The sequence below is a fragment of the Hylaeus anthracinus genome, unplaced genomic scaffold (genome assembly GCF_026225885.1).
Source record: "Hylaeus anthracinus isolate JK02 unplaced genomic scaffold, UHH_iyHylAnth1.0_haploid 12001, whole genome shotgun sequence".
Classification (NCBI taxonomy): Eukaryota; Metazoa; Arthropoda; class Insecta; order Hymenoptera; family Colletidae; genus Hylaeus; species Hylaeus anthracinus.
In genome coordinates this window covers 2,043,219-2,062,320 of record NW_026534348.1, presented here as the reverse complement: position 1 = coordinate 2,062,320, position 19,102 = coordinate 2,043,219, and the positions used below count along the sequence as shown (strand labels likewise).

The 19,102-nt window shown below is 31.4% G+C and overlaps 4 protein-coding genes across 8 annotated transcripts; 2 read left to right on the top strand and 2 right to left on the bottom strand.

Moving 5' to 3' along the window:
* Positions 1-488: 488 nt before the first annotated feature.
* On the bottom strand, positions 489-3,028 carry LOC128890949 (pleckstrin homology domain-containing family F member 2). 3 transcript variants are annotated; one of them, XM_054149994.1, is made up of 8 exons: positions 2,932-3,028; positions 2,219-2,283; positions 1,910-2,047; positions 1,705-1,768; positions 1,284-1,340; positions 1,081-1,187; positions 745-1,002; positions 489-665 (listed from the first exon to the last, which is right to left on the bottom strand). In XM_054149994.1, exons 1-8 carry the CDS (start codon positions 2,945-2,947, stop codon positions 636-638), a joined length of 735 nt encoding a protein of 244 aa, XP_054005969.1. In that variant the 5' UTR covers positions 2,948-3,028; the 3' UTR covers positions 489-635. The 3 variants fall into 3 exon arrangements, with proteins under 3 accessions (XP_054005969.1, XP_054005966.1, XP_054005967.1); XM_054149991.1 differs by having other exon boundaries at positions 1,284-1,409; positions 2,932-3,021; XM_054149992.1 differs by lacking the exon at positions 2,932-3,028 and adding an exon at positions 2,468-2,516 and having other exon boundaries at positions 1,284-1,409.
* A 332-nt stretch (positions 3,029-3,360) lies between these two features.
* LOC128890951 (adrenodoxin-like protein 1, mitochondrial) lies at positions 3,361-8,774 on the top strand. Its single transcript, XM_054149996.1, has 4 exons — positions 3,361-3,647; positions 3,776-3,827; positions 4,347-4,594; positions 4,674-8,774. Exons 1-4 carry the CDS (start codon positions 3,539-3,541, stop codon positions 4,775-4,777), a joined length of 513 nt encoding a protein of 170 aa, XP_054005971.1. The 5' UTR covers positions 3,361-3,538; the 3' UTR covers positions 4,778-8,774.
* On the bottom strand, positions 6,606-13,707 carry LOC128890945 (sprouty-related, EVH1 domain-containing protein 3). Of its 3 annotated transcripts, XM_054149988.1 has the most exons (7): positions 12,778-13,707; positions 11,157-11,314; positions 10,990-11,093; positions 10,234-10,402; positions 9,949-10,010; positions 9,338-9,885; positions 6,606-9,123 (listed from the first exon to the last, which is right to left on the bottom strand). In XM_054149988.1, the coding sequence occupies exons 1-7, from the start codon at positions 12,795-12,797 to the stop codon at positions 8,967-8,969; spliced, it is 1,218 nt and encodes a 405-aa protein (XP_054005963.1). In that variant the 5' UTR covers positions 12,798-13,707; the 3' UTR covers positions 6,606-8,966. The 3 variants fall into 3 exon arrangements, with proteins under 3 accessions (XP_054005963.1, XP_054005961.1, XP_054005962.1); XM_054149986.1 differs by having other exon boundaries at positions 10,990-11,314; positions 12,778-13,703; XM_054149987.1 differs by having other exon boundaries at positions 9,949-9,974; positions 10,990-11,314; positions 12,778-13,701.
* A 1,866-nt stretch (positions 13,708-15,573) lies between these two features.
* LOC128890950 (spliceosome-associated protein CWC15 homolog) lies at positions 15,574-17,841 on the top strand. The gene is made up of 3 exons (XM_054149995.1): positions 15,574-15,893; positions 16,037-16,343; positions 16,927-17,841. The coding sequence occupies exons 1-3, from the start codon at positions 15,763-15,765 to the stop codon at positions 17,167-17,169; spliced, it is 681 nt and encodes a 226-aa protein (XP_054005970.1). The 5' UTR covers positions 15,574-15,762; the 3' UTR covers positions 17,170-17,841.
* The last annotated feature ends 1,261 nt before the right edge of the window (positions 17,842-19,102 follow it).

The window sequence follows — 19,102 nt, the reverse complement described above, 5'->3', positions numbered from 1 at the left end:
AGAAAACCCCGACCAATCAGAGCGCGCGTAGACCGTTCGAGCGGCCGAAGGACATTGACGTTGCCGCCTAGCGCGTAGCCTTCGCTACCGCGGCCGCTCGAACGGTCTACGCGCGCTCTGATTGGTCGGGGTTTTCTCTTAATATCTCCTTAACGAAGCCCCATCCGACATTTTTGCAAAGGAAATTGTTCAGAATCGTCTCAGCTATCCCCCATTTCCGGCTCCTCCCCGACTTTTGGGACACCCTGTATAGCATATACAATGCTTGAACCATAGTAGATATTAAATTTTGAGGTTTAGGCACTTTCTCGTACTTTACCTCTTGTAAGATAGTAGGCGTTCTACTCGCCTTACTCATTAATTTCATTGGCTTAAATTATACATGTAATGTTACTATCGTCGGTACTCCTCGAGTATTATTTTCACATCCGCTTATCAATAGTTCAGTATAGTGGACTCGCGTGCCAAAAGGGTATCCAATTATCAAATTGCTATAAGTACCAAAAAGGTTAATAATTTTTAGATTACTATAAGTTTAAAATATTGACAATTTAAAGTTATTAATTTTAAAAAATATCGGTTTGAATAATTTGTTCGTCCGCAGTTTTCTTTATTTTAAAATAATGTGGTCAACTTCATGGGGCAAGCGGAGAGTAAAATTTAGGCTGTAACAATATAAAATTGTGTAACATAACATGTATTGTCATTGATACAAAACAAAAAATTTTCGATCAAATACATTACCTCATCATGCTTTTCTTCCTTATTTTCATCGTCATCATCACCAGAACTGTCCCCTCCCGAACTATCAGCAGAATTGCGTTGTTGGTCCTTATTATTTAGATTGTCAACAGTCGTTGGAGATGATGCTTTTACTTTACTAGCTGCATCATAACATTGTAAACAGACTCTAACCGCTTTTCCATTTCCTTGTCCAGGCAGTAATAACTTCTTATTACTGCACGGTCCACATACCACGGCTCCGCACTGTCTACAATGGTGCTGGAAAAAGTTTGATTGAACTTTTAATATTGTGAAATTATGTTTTGCAATGATTCGAAAAAATAATTCTCCACATACTCGTCTATTTAAGACTGTAAATTGTGTCTTATTACAGTGCATACAGATTGTAGCGTCATTATCTGGTACCCATACAGCTGCATGAACTTCGACTGGTTTTTTACCACCTATCAACAAAAACGTGTTCAAAATTTAAACATAGTACGTATATAAGTAGATATATACGGTTATATTTTCTAGTCACGATACTAAGAATTACTTACTCTTTCTTAATAAATCCTCTATACATTTTGTAATGTGAGCCATCCATTCTTGTTTCTCTGTTGCAGTGGCAGCATAAACAGCAAATGACTTTGTTACTGTTTTTATGAGCCAACCATTGCGATATTCTATAAATAATGATGAATTACTCTACTATCTTTACGGAACTGTAAACACTTGCAACGCTAAATGTATGCACTGTAAAATAGATTAGTAGCCTAGAAAATTTTTATAAATTTCGAAATACCATTCAAAATCTAAAAGAAAATACTCTTAAGGGAAATAATTGTATTATTGTTGGACTGTAAAAAAATAGAGTTATACAGATAACATGTAACGAGATGTTTGATGTCATCGAATATGATATACCTAAACAGAAATAAAAAAAAATATGATAAAATGGTATTAAAAAATATAACTTACGACCATCGTCGGCCACAGACTCCAATTTAACTTCTTCAAGTGGTATAATGTGCTGTTTATTGTACTATTAACAAAAAAAAAGTATACATTTGTTTGAATGTTTATTCAATTATAAATGATTACATTAACGAATGATAGTGTCAGGTTGCATAATTTATAATTAATTACCTGTAAGTAAATTAATAAAATGTTAACGTTGACATACCTTTTTTTTATTTATTACAATGTTTCCATAAACCAATATATCGTTAAATAAGAAAAACTGTCTTGGTTTTGGTTTTTTTCTACACATTTTTGTTAGAACACCTTCTCCAACTAAAACTCTTCCAGGTACTGCAAGTGGCTAAAATAAATGGTATATTTGGGTTAACTTCAAACATTATTTTATTGTCATTTCTTGTAGGTAATAATAAACAATATTGATTGTTCTATATCTAACATTCTTTCTTTTAATTTTCGCGATATTGTAAATCCAGGTGTGAAAAAATTAATATTTCTATAATATCACATGTACCTGACCAGAACTGCCAAAGCAGTTTTCGACCATGCCAATACGCCTAGCATTGGCTTCGCTGTTTACTGCAACATACAGAATAAAAATTAAATAATTTTTAATCGCTATTGTATAAAAAAATATCAGGTAATAGATCAAATTTAATGAAATATTGGGTATTTTGTTTCGAGAATACATATATTATGTATTCCATTTAATTGCCATAAACATAAACTACAAAGCTACACTGTTCCCCAATGCAAATCTCACAAGTTGTAGAACATGCAAAATGTGAATCTTCTTATTATTGAACCGGAACAAATGTCACATGTCTTGAAACGATACATGTCAGAAATGAATTAAATGGCATTAGCCTTCCTATTTATCGTATAAAATCGTTGAAGTAAATAACTTGTAATTTTGATTCTTAGAGAAGTACGCACAAATAAATAGAATCGAATAAAGGATTTGCTATTTTTTTGTATTAATTCATATATATATATATATATATATATAATGTATTATGTTTAACTGTCAAAAACACAAGCTACTGAGCTACACCGTTATTCGATGCAAATAGTACAAATATTAGAATATACGAAGAAAAAGAAATCTTTGACTGGTTGAGCTGAAGCGAATATCGCATATTTTACAGTGTTATATAAAAAATAATTAACGTTTTTCGTGAAATATATAAGAATAATTAAATAATAATAAATGGGATACAAACTAACCCAATCGGTCAACCATGATCCTATGAATCAGGGATCAGGGCTGACAACAACAGGAAGTATGAATCACATCCATGTTTCGCTATTTGTTACATAGCGTTCATAGTGCGTTCTATTCAAAGTACATACATACATATCAATATTCTATTCTATTCTATTATAAAAATATGATTGTTATATTACAAAAGTTACAAATAAAAAGAAAACAGATGTTATCAGAACAATATAAAATGTAATTTTATCTTTAAAAAAATCAGAATTTGATTGTTAATAATAAAAGAAGGACTAAACAAAATTTTACTTCTCAATTTCATTTTTGTGTTTATTTCTTTGAAACTTATAATTGCAATTTTATCGATCAACGAATCGTATAAATATATTGATATTTAAATATTAACCTATTTGTATTTTGTTCATTGAAAAGAAATTTGAGTAAATAAAATCATGTGATTACGACAGAAAATCTCATTGGCTGACTGTGTCTTTGATCAGTTGTCAATTGACCCCCCCTGGGGGTCTATTCTCGAGTTTCGTGTGAATTTAGTTTGTACAGTGCGCGTATCCTCGTCATAATATAGAAGTAAAAACTGGACTCAAGGTGACAATAAAAATGACATTTATTTTGAGACGTTGGATGTGGAAGCACATGATAAAAAGGACACTTTTACCTGTGAATAAGTTAACGATAACACCAAATTACAAAATTCACACATCGAAATGTAATTATATTATATTTTTATAACATGCATCCATAGATGTCGCTCAAAACAATGTAAACATATAGTTTAAACGTAAAATCCAAATGTATTTAAACTATTATTTTATATCATTGATAAACATTTTTTAGATTGCTTTCACGGTGAATATGAAATGCAAGATCCAAAGTCAGAAGCTGAGGTGTAGGTAAAATTGTCGTATATTACAAATTATTAAAAAATACATTTTACCGCGTTTATGTCGAATACAAACATACAAAACATGTAACAATTTAGCAAGTATGACTGACATTGACTAATATTTTTATTCAACATCTTTCTTTGCAATTATAGACACTGAATTTGAAAATAAAAAAAAAAGTGGTTAAACAAATAACTTCAGTTGTTGAGTTTGCTCACAGATTTGTTTAATTATTAACTTGAAAATTGTATCTGCAAAATTCACATAATCCAGATCTGTATCTCGTGTATGAATACAGCACTAAAAAAACTTGTATAATATTTCCTGTATCTAATAATACATACATGTTGGATGTGTTTGAAGTTGTGAATTTTTTTAATTAAATTTTGTAGAATTCATTAATGAACTTTATTTCCAATGTAAAATTTGTTCATTTTTAATAGCAGTCATACTTGCCAAACTTGTCAAAACTGGATATTATAAAGTTTACTTGAATACAACTTGATGTTTATATTTTTTAGTGTAAATGTAACATTTATTGACAAAACAGGAAAAAGAATTCCTGTAAGGGGAAAAGTGGGAGATAATGCATTATATTTGGCTCATAGATATGGAATTGAAATGGAAGGTGCTTGCGAAGCTTCTCTTGCATGTACCACTTGTCATGTATATGTGCATCATGATTATATAGACAAACTTTCAATAGCCGAAGAAAAAGAAGAAGATTTGTTAGATTTAGCACCTTTTTTGAAGGAAAATTCAAGATTAGGTTCTTAAAAAAAAGTTCAACATACTTTATACTGAAGATGAATTTTACAAAGTACTAAAGTGTAATTTCTTATTTTTAGGTTGCCAAATAATACTAACAAAAGATTTAGATGGCATAGAATTGGAGCTACCTCAAGCAACAAGGAATTTCTATGTAGATGGTCATACACCAACTCCACATTAGTGTATCTTTTGCTTTGTATATAAGTTATACCAGTAACTAACATCTGTACATATTTTGTTTATACAATTAGTAAAATACGTGTATTATATAATATATAAATCGAATTTTACGTACTTTAATGTTTTTAATAAACAATAATATAAGAAAACATTATATTTTCAGAAAGTACTTTAATATATTTCATAAACTTTCAGAGCAACAAACTTGATTTATATGACATTTCATCATGGTACAATATATTTATTTCTTATACATTTGGATTATGATACATATCTTTAATTACAATGATACAGGATTTAAACATTTATGATATAATGAATCTGTGAATTAAAATCGTAATCATTAACCTTGCAGCATTTACATTATCAGTGAAAATACCCTATAAGTTTTTTTGTTAACTGTTCACGCTTGAGCGCTGCCAATAATGTGGTACACATTTTGTACTCTTGGCAGGCACCTTTATGTATTTTCTCAGTTTGACTATTTTCACAATAGCTTTGTGTACACATATTTTTTAAATGTGCATAAGTTTCCACGTTCATCAGTTCGTATACGCGTACGCAACTTGCATGTTGATTTATGCATATACATCTGTCTCTGTGTCGATAATTATTATCATCAAAATTGTCATAATTATTATCGTACAAACTACATTCATTGATCACTATAATTATAGACACGTTATAACATCTCAAATCAATCACACCCTGCACTCATACTTCGTAATTAAAAGAATTTAAATAGAAACACATTCATCCTGCCATACAATGTTGTACAAAACTACACTTGCGAAGATGATTACATGTGTATTTCTCATTTGGTATGAGTCATCACAACAGACTTATTGAAAAAATAACTTTTGTACTTATTTGTAATTAAGAAAAGATCATGATATTTAATCAAATATCATACAAATAGAAACTGCAATTAAAATTATCAATGGAATACTTTAAATCGACAAAGATGATTTGTTTAATATCGAAATTAAACTATTAATTTCTATGGCGGTAAACAAGTTAATATTTACATAGTTGACAAATTTAAAGTTTTATAAATCTTCATAGAATTTTTGTAATAAAAATATTTCTTGATTCGCATCAAGTGTACAATGTATGTTTATTGAATTGTACATTACATGTATAGCGAGTCCAATTATATAATTTTTGCGCAATGTACCCCTAAGCTCATTCAATAAAAGTGCAAATATAATCATTATCAAAATGAAAGTCTAATTAATATTGTTCTGTTGAAGGCAATTTTATAACTCAATGTATCTCATATATCCATTGAATATACTGGCATTTGTTTTTTAATCTAGTAAAACATTGCATTCTCTATGATATACTAAAAATCACTTATAGAAACTGAAGTTCTGTTAAATTAATTACAGTTAAAAATATAGAAAATTTATGTAGCTGTAAAAATAACATTATATTCACATTACTCTCCTAACATAAAAAATAGTGTGACATACCTGTGTGTACATATAAATACTGTATTACCTGTTGAATATATAAATTGTAAAAAAAGAATATAGTATTGGATATAATAATATTTATCTAGAAAAAAGCCATCGCATCTTTATTTTGTGCAAATTTCATAGAGTATTATTTATAATTGATCTGAAAATGAACAAATATAAATATATGTATATTTAGATTGTAAAAGACAAAATCTTTTTCGTATTTTTTTCGTTATAATTGTCTATGTGTGTATGAAAAATAGTTATTGAGCTTAGGGGATAAGTTTTACGAACATTAACTGACTTCATGAAGTAACAAACTTGTAAAGGCAAACATAAATTTGAGCGTGTAAACAGTTTGAACCATTTAACTAGGTCACATAATTTTAATAAACGATAATTATAAACAAGAATCTAACAGCATTATCCTAAGATTAATAAAAAGAAAATTAAATATATTGTACATTATACGGAAAATATTCTAAACGTTTCTTTTTTTAAGACATTACATACTTTGTAAAGATTTAAAAGTACTATACATATATCACGTAAAATTTCGAGAAAAAGTAAATTTTGATATAAGTTGTTTCAATCACAAAAGAATTAAAATACATCCCTATCATTGGACTAGAAATATAAGATATAACAAAACCTATTGAATGATAATATTGATTTGTAGTCTTCCACCATATTCCATAAATCAAATATTTCGTACTTCTTTTTTTTAATAACTAAATGTCTGCAAAAGGATTGGAGATGCGGTGAATCGAACCGTTTAATAATTAATTTATATTGTTATTCGAAAGCTGCATCTGACTGTATCATCTATTTATTATAAATTATATTTTAAAAATAATGTAAAAATTGTAAACATTATAATTGAATCTCTTTCAATGATATTTATGATCACATAATCTGAGCAAACAAACAAACAGCTATACTTTTATAAAACACTTAATTAACCATAGCGTTTTAATAAATTCAAAGTTAACTTCCTTTCAATTAAAATTTACATATAAAATTCAGATTCTTAGTGTGCGTGAAATTCTAAAAAACCATATATTATGGTTTGTAAAGCTGATAATAAAGAACGTTCAATAAGATCAATAATAAGCAGAATTATTGTTAAAGACCAACTGCATCCCTCTCTCAAAAGCATCTTAATTTTCTAAACATTCAAATGGTGTGCATATCATTCAATTATTGTAGAATACATAAAATAAAATGAACTATCTATTAATTATTAGTGAACTTAAAAAAATAATTAGGAGTACATATAGATGTAAATTAGAATTTTCTTAACAATACTAAATATATATGTTACAGAAATATAATACATTATAGAATAGAGATTCCGATTTGTAAACAATCCATAGCAGTCTATAAAAAGCAAGAAATCAAGTATGGATAAGTTTTTCTTCAATATAGATACATGTTTACAATAATGTAAAACTATTTTTATCATTCATCCTAAAATTGAAAATATATTTCAATGTGTGATAAGCCTCAAACTAATAATATATTATATTATCGAAGTTTCTTAAACTTATCTTCATTGTGAATGAAGTAACAATAAGATTGATCGTACTGAAAGTACCATGCTAGTAAATACTGATATAATTTAGCATTTAATATTACACCAACGTAGTAGCATAAGAAATTCCATTTAACGAATAAATGACTATATAAATATTAATGATATTTTTAAAATAGAAAGAGCACAATACAAAGGTACCTTAAGAACGAAATTGCATTTTGATAATAAAAAAATTGTTTGTTATAAACATTCATCGTCATAGAATTTTTAACATTAATTTTGATACTTATTTGTGAATGTGCAACTAGCTTTTTCAACCAGTTTTGCTAATTACTGAAATAGATTAGAAATCTTTATTTTTGCCTGTTAAATACCTAAGGCTTAAAAGATAAACATACATTTTGTATATAATTTGTAATTGAATCAAAGCTAACTCAATTTTTTCTAGAAAAATCATATAAAAGTGTATAGTACAAATATTGTCGACACTGGGTTTGATTATAAAGACATATAAAATTTCATAAGAAGAATGAAAAAGAATCCAAATAATACATTTTGTAGTGACAAAATGTTATCACTTTACATTTTACGAAAAAAATGAACAAGTTTAATAAATAATATCTTCAATTTACATATAATAAAATCAAAATTTCTATAATCGTATAGCAAACAGTTACTTTTATTGTAAAAAGTTTCGCACAAAGCAAAACTTAACTTCCAACTTGGTAATATACAATTTTGCATGTCCTCATTTCTTCATTGAATTCTCAAGTGTGCACCATGTATCACAAACAGTTGGTTAGTCCAGATACTGTTATTATAGACCCATCATTCGAAGTATACTAAATGAAGTTCATTCTCAAATCGTTTAATGTACAGGTGTGACTAAATAATGCATTTTGCTAATAAAATATACAAAATGTATGGAATATAGATAGTATTATGACTAAATGCAATACTTTATGCTCGTATTTTTTTCGGTCTTTTGCTTTTTTTTTTAACAAATTACTTCAGAGATGACGCTGATGGATAAGTGCATGTACTGGAAGCTGTCTGCCCCTTTGATACCTCTGACAACGACCCATATTCAAATCATGACATTCGTACACATTGGCTACAGCACCACGTGATGAAGAAAGATTGGCTGATTGGACAGAGTATGGAGCAGAGATATCAAAGGGTTCCTCCAGTTATTCCATCGGATGGTGACGTCCTCCACACATTCCACAGGACGTGCCACACCAATGTACAGCTCTGAGTGGAGGATAAATCCACAAGCAAGGAACGATCAGCGACAATAATGCCAAACCAAACCACCTGCGTCCACATCCTTCTTCTGTGCTACAACTGCACAATTTAATGTTTATTTATAATGTATTCTTAATTATCTACAAGTAACATTTCCAAAAATAAACAATAACGATTTAATTATCGATCAAATACCGAATACATTATAAATATTAAGAATCTACATTTTGAACATCTTTACTATAAAGCTGAGAAAATAGTTCCAATGAATTTTATAAAAGTGATAAAAAGTACGTGTGTATATTTTGCTCACCTGCAAGAGTTCTGGGAAAAATCACCGTCAGCATCACTCATACAGTGGTACAACATACCCTGAGCACACGAGAGACACGAAATTTTTGCGATTCCACGTTTAATAGGATCTGGAGCATATTCGCAAGATCCTCTAGGATTGTGCTGTTCTGTATATAGTTCTTGGCAATATTTACATCGTAATTGAACATTACGTTTCATAGTATTTTTAGAAGGTTGAGATACTATAATATTAGGTTTCTTAAAAGAACCACTTGAATTATGTCCATCTAACCGGTCTCCTTTATGATCATCGATAATGGGATATAAATAATCATGATTAAGGGTTGTGAGCTGCACATAAGGATAGCTATCTGGTCCAACATCTGCAGTCGATGCCAAAGGATGTTGCGATGGCGGTACTTTTATAGATGAACCGCCGATATAATGGATAGGTTTCGAATCAGGAAGATCTGAACTTTGGGAATGATAATTGGGCACTCGAACTATGCCATGAGGTGTATCCGATGACGGACGTGGTTCCGACGGTTCCACTGGTAAGTTCAAAGCCTACAAAATAAATTTTATTTTATTTGTGCCATTATACTCTATTTATCTTCATTTAATGCTTACCATGAAAACATCCTCATCGCCAGCATCTAATGTATTACCACATAATGTTGAATTAGCCAACCCTACATGATAAACAAGATTATGTAAATTACACAAAAGATTCATGATCCAGCAATGCAATTAATATTTATAAAGTCTAACATTCTTACCATTTGCACATTCCATAAAAAGTAGCAGCAAAATGATAAGTAAATTATTGGAACGTAAATGTAAATTAAACGTTATTCTTTTATGTTAGTTACTAAATTTATTGAAAGAAAAGATATAATTAAAACAACGATCTACCTTCTAATAATTCTTCAACAGCCGTACGAACACCTTTATCGAAAGCTCTTGCATCTGCAGCAGTTTGAAATGTCAGTCCAAATCTTTTCTCCCCTGTCCTCCAGTGATGAAAAGTTGGCATTACCTTATTGTATTCAAAATCTTTTTTAATTGTACAGCTAAGAACAACCTGTAAAAAAAATAACGGTATATCAAAATGACTGACTAAAATGTAAGGTATAACATTAAGGCTAATATAATTATAGCCATTCAGAACTTGGTAATCATTCAAAGCTTAAGGGGAGGTTACCGTTGAGATGCATGAAACATGTGTGAAGTTCTGGAACTAGTTTTCAATATAAAATAAATACTTTTGGATATAGGTTTCAAAGTAATAAATTCGTGTATAATTGGAAACAAAATTTTAATTTTTTTATGAAAAAAGAGTCCAAAATGGCGGCTCCAACTCAGATCAAATAAATAAATACATGGCGTCGTTTGCTCTGCGCGGGGCGCTCACAGCCCTGCTAGTTTATCTGAACCAAAAACGGGATTTCGAATTATTAAAGTAGAATAAATTTGGGGGAGCATTACTGTTTGTGATTTTCTAAAAATCCTTTGGATAAGAAAATGGCAGCTGTTTGAAGCAAAAAAGAAACGAATTCTTTTACTGTTTTTTTTTTGCTTCAATAAACGAACAAAAATGCGTAAATCATTTTTTAACAAAACCCAGTTCAATGCTCTTAAATAAATGTTAAGAATAAATATGAACATTACTGATTGATCGGTGATCCGTTTTCCATAAATGAGATACTCATGTCTCTTCTTAGTCGCACCAGGTGGGGAACTAGAAGATCCATGACTTTGAACAGGAGCAACAGCTGTAATTGATACAGAGTGTGTAGAGTTGGTAATAGAGGGTATAACAGTCGAAGTTGAAATACCAGATCCATTGATATTATTCGACTGGTGGCCACTTGAAGAAGTAGCTCTTCGTCTAACCGAAACATTGGCTAAACCACCGCCACTTAACGGAACCCAGCCACCAGAACTATCGTCCCTTGTCATTACCTGGGCCCGAACCCTCACCAGATAGTTACCACTAAAAGTGAAATGTCAAGAAATTAATATTATAGGTTGATAAATGTCAATCTAAATTATTAATATTCTTAGCAGGAATATATTTATTAAATTACTTAAAATAAACTATTAAGTAAAGGAAAGAGTTTTTCAGGAAAATTCAAACTTTATTATAGGGAAATTGAATTGGGAATTTTGTCCATTTCACATAAATTATTAAAAATAGTTTTTCATTCACACAAAGCTACTCCATAAAGTTTTCATAAGTTTATGTTGCATTTTGAATTCAAAATAATGTCCTGAACTGCGTAAAACCAAAAATACAGAACTCTTTCCTGCACCTAATATCTAAGAAAAGTGAATAAAATATTTTAATATTGGTAAACATTTGTATATATGTATGTATGACACAAAACATATGACAAATATTTTACACTTAAGAAGAAACTTCTCACTAGATGTAACATTACAATTGTATCAACGTATATGAAAAAGATTCTATATTAAACACCATTACATAGAAGATGTCATTCACCAATATTAATTTTATGAATAAATAGACCATATATAAACATAAGATAACACACCGATACTCCAATGAAATTCATACTTTGCATTTGTAAATTTCTACAAGTACCTAAACTGTTACCTTAACGTGTTATGATACATGATATGTGTCATAAATATTGACAAGAATGATAGGACAAGCTTTACATTAGGAATGTCAATAAGTTAATAATCTAAGTTATTGAATAATGTCAATTTAATATTGTATTCTTAACTACAGCGCACTTATTAATTTGCTTAAGAAACTATCAAAGGATACAACGCATACTATTATTCTATGTGAAAGCTCACAGTGCATTTTTTATTATGAGAAAAATCAATAAAATATTTTAATATCAGGTAAGTTTAACATACTTATATGTATGTACCAAATGAAAGATATGGCAAATAAAATTTTATTAACAATTTTACACTAAAGAAGAAACATCCGAATCGGCATGGCATCAAAAGAAATAGTTTAAAAACGCGCAAGACCGATATATTCGTGAAGCCAAAGAATCATGTTATACACAACGAGATAGCAGATGTTACGCGCTGACATCGATTTAATGAATGAACGGTCAACCCTACACGAACACGGGATAACACACCAACACTCTAACCGAAATCATACGTTGCATGTGTAAATTTCTACGGACGTCTAAAGAGTGTGACACATCTTGTAGAGGGAGAGAATTATTTCGGGGGTTGAGGTAAATTCGAGAGACGTGAAACGTGTTGACTGATACGTGTCGAAAATGTTTACATGAGAGGTAAGAGGTAAGAGAGGTAAGAGAGAGTCGAAGAGAGCTGTCAGGTAGGGAATCGCAGACGTGATATCGAAGAGAATGCAGGAGTTCTAGCCATAGGCACGGACATTTCGTGTTTCAGGAGAGAAGAATCGGTGGAAAGTACCGAAGGCATTACAGTACTACTTACTCCTCTGATGCCTCTGTCATGGTTCGAGCTGTCGAAGCCTTTACTCAATGCCCACCTTTTCCCACACTTCACCATTTTCGTTGCATTGAAAAGACATTCGGCCGCGATTCTGTTTATGGAGCTTTTTTAGGCTAATGCCAACCACAGGAAGCGCCCCAGTCCTCCTCCCTCTCGCATTCCCCGTAGAGTTCATCCCCACGCCCGTCTCGAACCCACAGTCCACGCCTGCTCCCTTTAGTTTTACTGACCGTCGTTTTCGTTTTGAAAACATCTCTTCTTCTGCATGTTCTCCAAGAAACCTTTGTTAATTGACACGCTGATCATTCTGTCCGCGAACAATCGTACCGTCTATTCGGTCTAGTGTCTTTGGTCGCGGTTCTCGCTCCAAAATCACGGAAAAAACAACCGAGCGAAACTCGCGCACCAACGTTCACCCCGCGACTCCGACTGACTATACACTATACAGTAGCTCAGTAGCTATCAACTCTTCTACAATGAAAGCTACCGGTCTGCGCAACAGGATTCATTCATCGATGCTACCCATACAGCCTTGTTAATAATTAAGCGCGCTAACGTCTCTATGGCGGACAATGCACGTAACTGTTACTCACGATCCTGCGTGATTATCTACTTGAATCATTGTTTGAGATAATATTATATGTTTCATTTAGAAAGAATAACATTTTTTATATACTATGTACTATAACAATCTATTTATATGATTTTCTTTAAACTAGGACACTCCCTCGATATCGAAGCACGGGAAAATATATTTTACACATTTATTACTAGAACATTATAAAGTGTAATTCATTGAAATGTGATCTCACACGTGTTCTTACACGCTTAGTCCTTGTATATTACTTTATATCTATGAAGTAATTTAGGAAGAAATTCATGAAATTTAATAATAATAATAATAGTGATAATACAGGACTGACATCATTCGATTTTCGAAAACATAATCATTAAATTTTCCATTTTGTCTTGAAATTTTCGACTATAAAAAGCGAGATAATTAAATATGTTGTAAATTAATGTCAGAAAATTCTGCAATGTATCCAGTCTTTTCATTTTTAAATTTTAAATAAAATTTCTATGGTTCTAATTTTTTTCATTAAATAATGAAACAAATTTTTCACGATGGTATAAAATATTAATAAATAGTATTTCTATTTATGTATAAGGTAATTATTAAATTTACATAAATAGTATTAATTTCATGTTTATTACTTTATGTTTTTATTCGATTATGTTGGATCCACGTGATAATTAACATTGATATGCAATTTATTAACCTATACAATGGACGTTCAATTATAAATTTTTATCCAGTATTTTATAGAGGACGGTATTGACTTTATTACTTCTATTGGCTCGTGTATCCTTATTTAAACATGTCCCTGAACGTGGGGCATACATTTTCCGGTACATTTATTCAGCCGATATTAAGTTGTAATTATAGATCGATAATAGCGCATTTTTTTTTTTTATTAAAAACACTATATCGTCATTATATATCGTATTACCACTTTAGAGTGGTAAGTTTTAGCATCATGATACACATGTGAAATTACAAATAATATCAGGCTATTCAAATTATTTCTATTATTGTTTTATTTTTCGCATATAATGAAAAGAACAAATCAGTAATTTTAAATGTCAGATGAAGGTATAAAACAATTAAAATAATATTGATCATTGTTAAGCAAAGAAAGTACAATAAATAATGAAACAAGAAAAGTGGAAATGTTTAAAAGTAATTAATGAATATATACATTTATCTGTTACATAAATAGTACTTTTAAATTAGATGTAATTGATTTATTTTCAAGGACGAACCCGTAATAATAAAATGTTATCAAATATAACATAAATTGTTTATATTACAATTAAAAAAATGTAACATTTGAATGCAAATTTCAGATTTTTATTTTAAATTTATTAAACATGATTCGTAATCGATAAATGTCGGGCACGAACATTATACATATGTATATTGCTTCATTCTTATCGTCCTACGCATAGAAAGAAACATTGATCCATATTTTTCTTCGGCTAGTCCAATTCCTATCTACAGACATGTTTTGCATGTTACATGTATTGTATGTGTGTGTGTGTCATGCAGTTTATTACGAAAATATCGCAGTGAAATTGTTGTAGTATACTCGATAAAAGAATTATAGCGAGGTTATAAAAATAGTATAGGTTGAAGGCAGCATCACACTTGAGTAGGAGTTAAGAATTGAAACCAAATATATGTATGTTCTGTATAATTTGTAGACACTATATTACGGACCTGTGCAGCTCCATGATTAGTGTCAAAAAACACATCTTATTGATTACTCGTTATTTGTTTCTTGGAATCGAAAATGGTATCGTCACATACATAGATAAGCTTTTTATCATGTACAGTAACATGTCTACCTTTATTAATTTTACATCAGAGAACAGATGAATTTCAATTTCACGATCAATCCATCATTTTTAAAATAAGTATAATTAAGGATTTGTGATGTTCGCGGATCTCGACTCTGTAACAAATAAAAACAAACATAATATAGTTTAATCTAATACATATTACGTTACAACTTTGTTGGTTACTTTTCTTTAAATATTAAAAATGGTATTTTATGTATTTTTAATATAATATGACAAAATTCGAGTCACAAAATTGGTTGTTACGCCACTGTTTCTGTTATATAGTTGTAGCCTTAGGAAAAGTATGCTTGCAACGAATTGTATTGCTGAATACATAGGGAAATTTGAGATTACCAATGACGAAGAAATAAGGGTACACGTGAGGTGAACTGGCGCCACCAACGAAGTTCCTACTTTGTCCGCAACTGTCGCTGAAGTCAACTCGGAGTTGCACCCCAGAGCGAAATCGTATAATTTGTTGAAAGATTAGCTGTGTTTTGAAAATATTTGTAAGACGTTTTAATAAGGAGTAAAGTAAACCGGATTGTGTAGTTTCTAATAAAAATGACTACGGCTGCGAGACCCACGTTTGAACCTGCTAGAGGAGGCCAAGGACGTGGCGAAAAGGATTTAAGTGCGATATCAAAACAATATAGTAGTAGAGATTTACCTTCTCATACGAAGCTAAAGTACAGGTATTTTAGTTTGTTTCATTTTATTTTTAAGATATACACGTCTGCGTATACTGTTTCCTTAAATACTATATCATATTTTGTTTAGAATATAATTGAACATAACCTTATTTGTTTGTATTTATTCGAACGATTTTCATGTTTAGAGAACATGGTCAAGGAACGATAGAGGAATTGCGAAATCGCGACTTTCGCAAAGAATTAGAAGAACGTGAACGCGAAAGAGAGAAAGGTAAAAGTTCTAATCGACGTATGATAGAGCCACCTCGAGAAACTTCTGCGACTAGTACCAAAAGACAAAAGATAGATCAAGTTCCGACAGCAAGTTTAGATGCAGACGATCCTCTAGATGATGACGATTCAGAATCAGAAAGCGACGAAGATGATACTGCTGCCCTTTTGGCTGAATTGCAACGTATTAAAAAGGAAAGAGCTGCAGAGCAAGCAAAGAAGGTTAGATTTTTATTGAATTTCTCATATTTGGTATTATATAAAGTATAAAAGTATTTAAATGAAAAGAATCAATGTTTATAATGTATCAGCCAGCAGACAATGGAAAATTTGATAGTTGAGCACAAAGCAAAATGTAGTTATTTTTGCTAGTTTAATTATTATCATTTTTAATGTAAATAGTTCATTTTTCATGCCTCTTTAGTTCTCTTTTCTTTATCTCTTACTTTCTCCAAAAGTAATCTTCAGTTTTTATTTATTGATATATAATATTCCTACTTAGAATTTCTTGTGAAGTATGTGATAAATACATTCTGTATTGAAATGTCAATACAATTAAAAAAAGACCATGTATTTTTTTTTTATGGTCAAACATTCTCAAAGTAATTCATTTAATATGTCTATATCATATTTAGTTGAATTATAATATGGCATAATTTCTGGTTTATAATTTTGATGTAATATAGTATGGGTAAAAATTGACCTAATCTTGCTGAGATTGTTAACTATTTGAACCTTGTTTACTATAGCTGATTAAATTAATAAACTAATTGATCAAATTTGAGGTTGTGCCTTTGTTTTGCAGGAAATGGAGAAACGGCAAGAAGAGGAAAGAATAAGAATGGAAAATATACTATCAGGGAACCCTTTATTAAATTATTCATCACAGAGTGGTCGAACAGACATGAAAGTCAGACGACGATGGGATGACGACGTTGTTTTCAAAAATTGTGCTCGCTCCGAACCAAAGAAGAAACACGATGTGTTCATAAACGATTCGTTAAGAAGTGAATTTCATCGTAAATTTATGGAAAAATATGTTAAGTGAGAAATTCCTGTGAAAAGTATACTGTGTCTGTACATAATTTTAAGGTAGTTTTACCATTATAATTGTATAAATTCGTCGAAAGTTTCCAGCTGAAAAGACGTAAACAAATGTTCTGATGCGTCTAAAACTTTAAAGGACAACTCGTTCTAAAATTACATTTTATTAATTCACATCTTAATTCTACGTGTACATTAATACTATCACATGTGCATTACTCAATTATACAAACATTTTGTAATTAATAATTACGTAAATTGTTTAATTAAACAAAAATGTTAAAAACTTCGAACCATTGAAATTTAAAAGTAGGGAACACATCGATTGATTCGCAGTTTTCTTTTGTCGTGTACCTCTTTGTAGTACGGTGCCTAAAGATTAACACTTCAAGTAGGACCATTTGAATAACTAAAAATAGACGTAAAGATATTGGAACGAGGACGAAAAAGTAGGACGGGATAGATTAGTGTAGCGTTAGGTAAAATGTAATTTATAACTATGGTTACCGAGTAATCAATAATCACGGTGAACAATTAATGAACAATCATTAAACGCGTTTAATGATTAACAGACAGGGAATTTCACGCATTTAGATGTATGTTAATATGGGAAACATGCAAAACATATGTAAAATATGGTTCAAACATAATAATAACATTCTATTTTACACTGGTATATAGACTCTGAAACTATTCAGCATAAGGCCGATCGCACACGGCGCAACCGATCAGTTTCAAACCACTCTGAAACTAGTTGCATGCGACCGTGGATCCAATTCTTCAGTAGGTAAAGCAAAGAGCGCAAACGGTTTGCAATACTAATTTCAAATCGGTTGCGCCGTGCGCGATCGGCCTAAAGTGTTTGAATGCGTCATAAATACATAAAATAATCTAACGATAAACTGCGGATTTTTATGCAAATAGATATTTTCACAGATACAGAAAAAGAATTCAAACTAAAACGAAAGCACGTCTTATCTTCTAAACGGTACAATCCGTATATTATTATCTATATTTTATACATATACTTTTCCATTCCGCACGGATTCCCAAACATATTCGAATATTTCGACTTGTCGTAAATGCATAAACATTTGCAGTCTACTAATGATTAACTAATAATAGTTACGATTAGCTCTGAACGATTACAAAGTTACAAATTTATGATTTCAGATCGCAACCGTAGTTTATGATTGCCGATGATTCCGATGAGTGTGAATGATAACTGCAAAAGTGTCCACGGTTCGAGACGAGTGGATCCGATAGAGGTGGAGCGTGTATGTCCCCGACGGAGATCGTTGGCCGTGTACGTGCATGACAGAGAACGACAGTGTGTTTGTTTGTTTGTTTGTTTGTGGTTGCGTGCGTGCGTGCGCGAGAGAGAAGCACCGCGGTGGAGTTTGTCCAGGCATTGTAGGTACGTGTTTCGGTAGCGGTGCGATCTGGCTTCGGCGGTGGTGGTGCTGCCGGCGGCAAGCGCGTGTAAACCGCTGGGTCAAGTATAACCGGTCCCAGGGTCCCCAGAGCAGCCGGAGGCAGCAGGCAGTCTACCGGTGCGACGCGCAGCTGGTTATCGTTGGTAGACTCCCTGGCACCGACCTGGCCAACTAACGCAACAGGGACACACAAGGGGCCGACCCGGCTCGACGAGGAGAGAAAGAGAGGAAGAGAGACGACCGTTCACCGGTAGATCGCCTCAAGATGATTTCTGGGAAGAGGTATGTCGTACGTTACGGTACGACCGATCGGTACTTTACGCGGCTCAATTCGTCATCTAGCCGATGTTACCCGGTTTTTCTTCTACTCTGACATTTTTTCATGAATTATTACTATCAATGCACGGTGAGGTGGAGAACCAAATTGAACACACAGAGGCAATCGGTAAGGGTATTATTATTTAAAATACATGTACGTCTCGATCTCTGGTTCAGTAGACG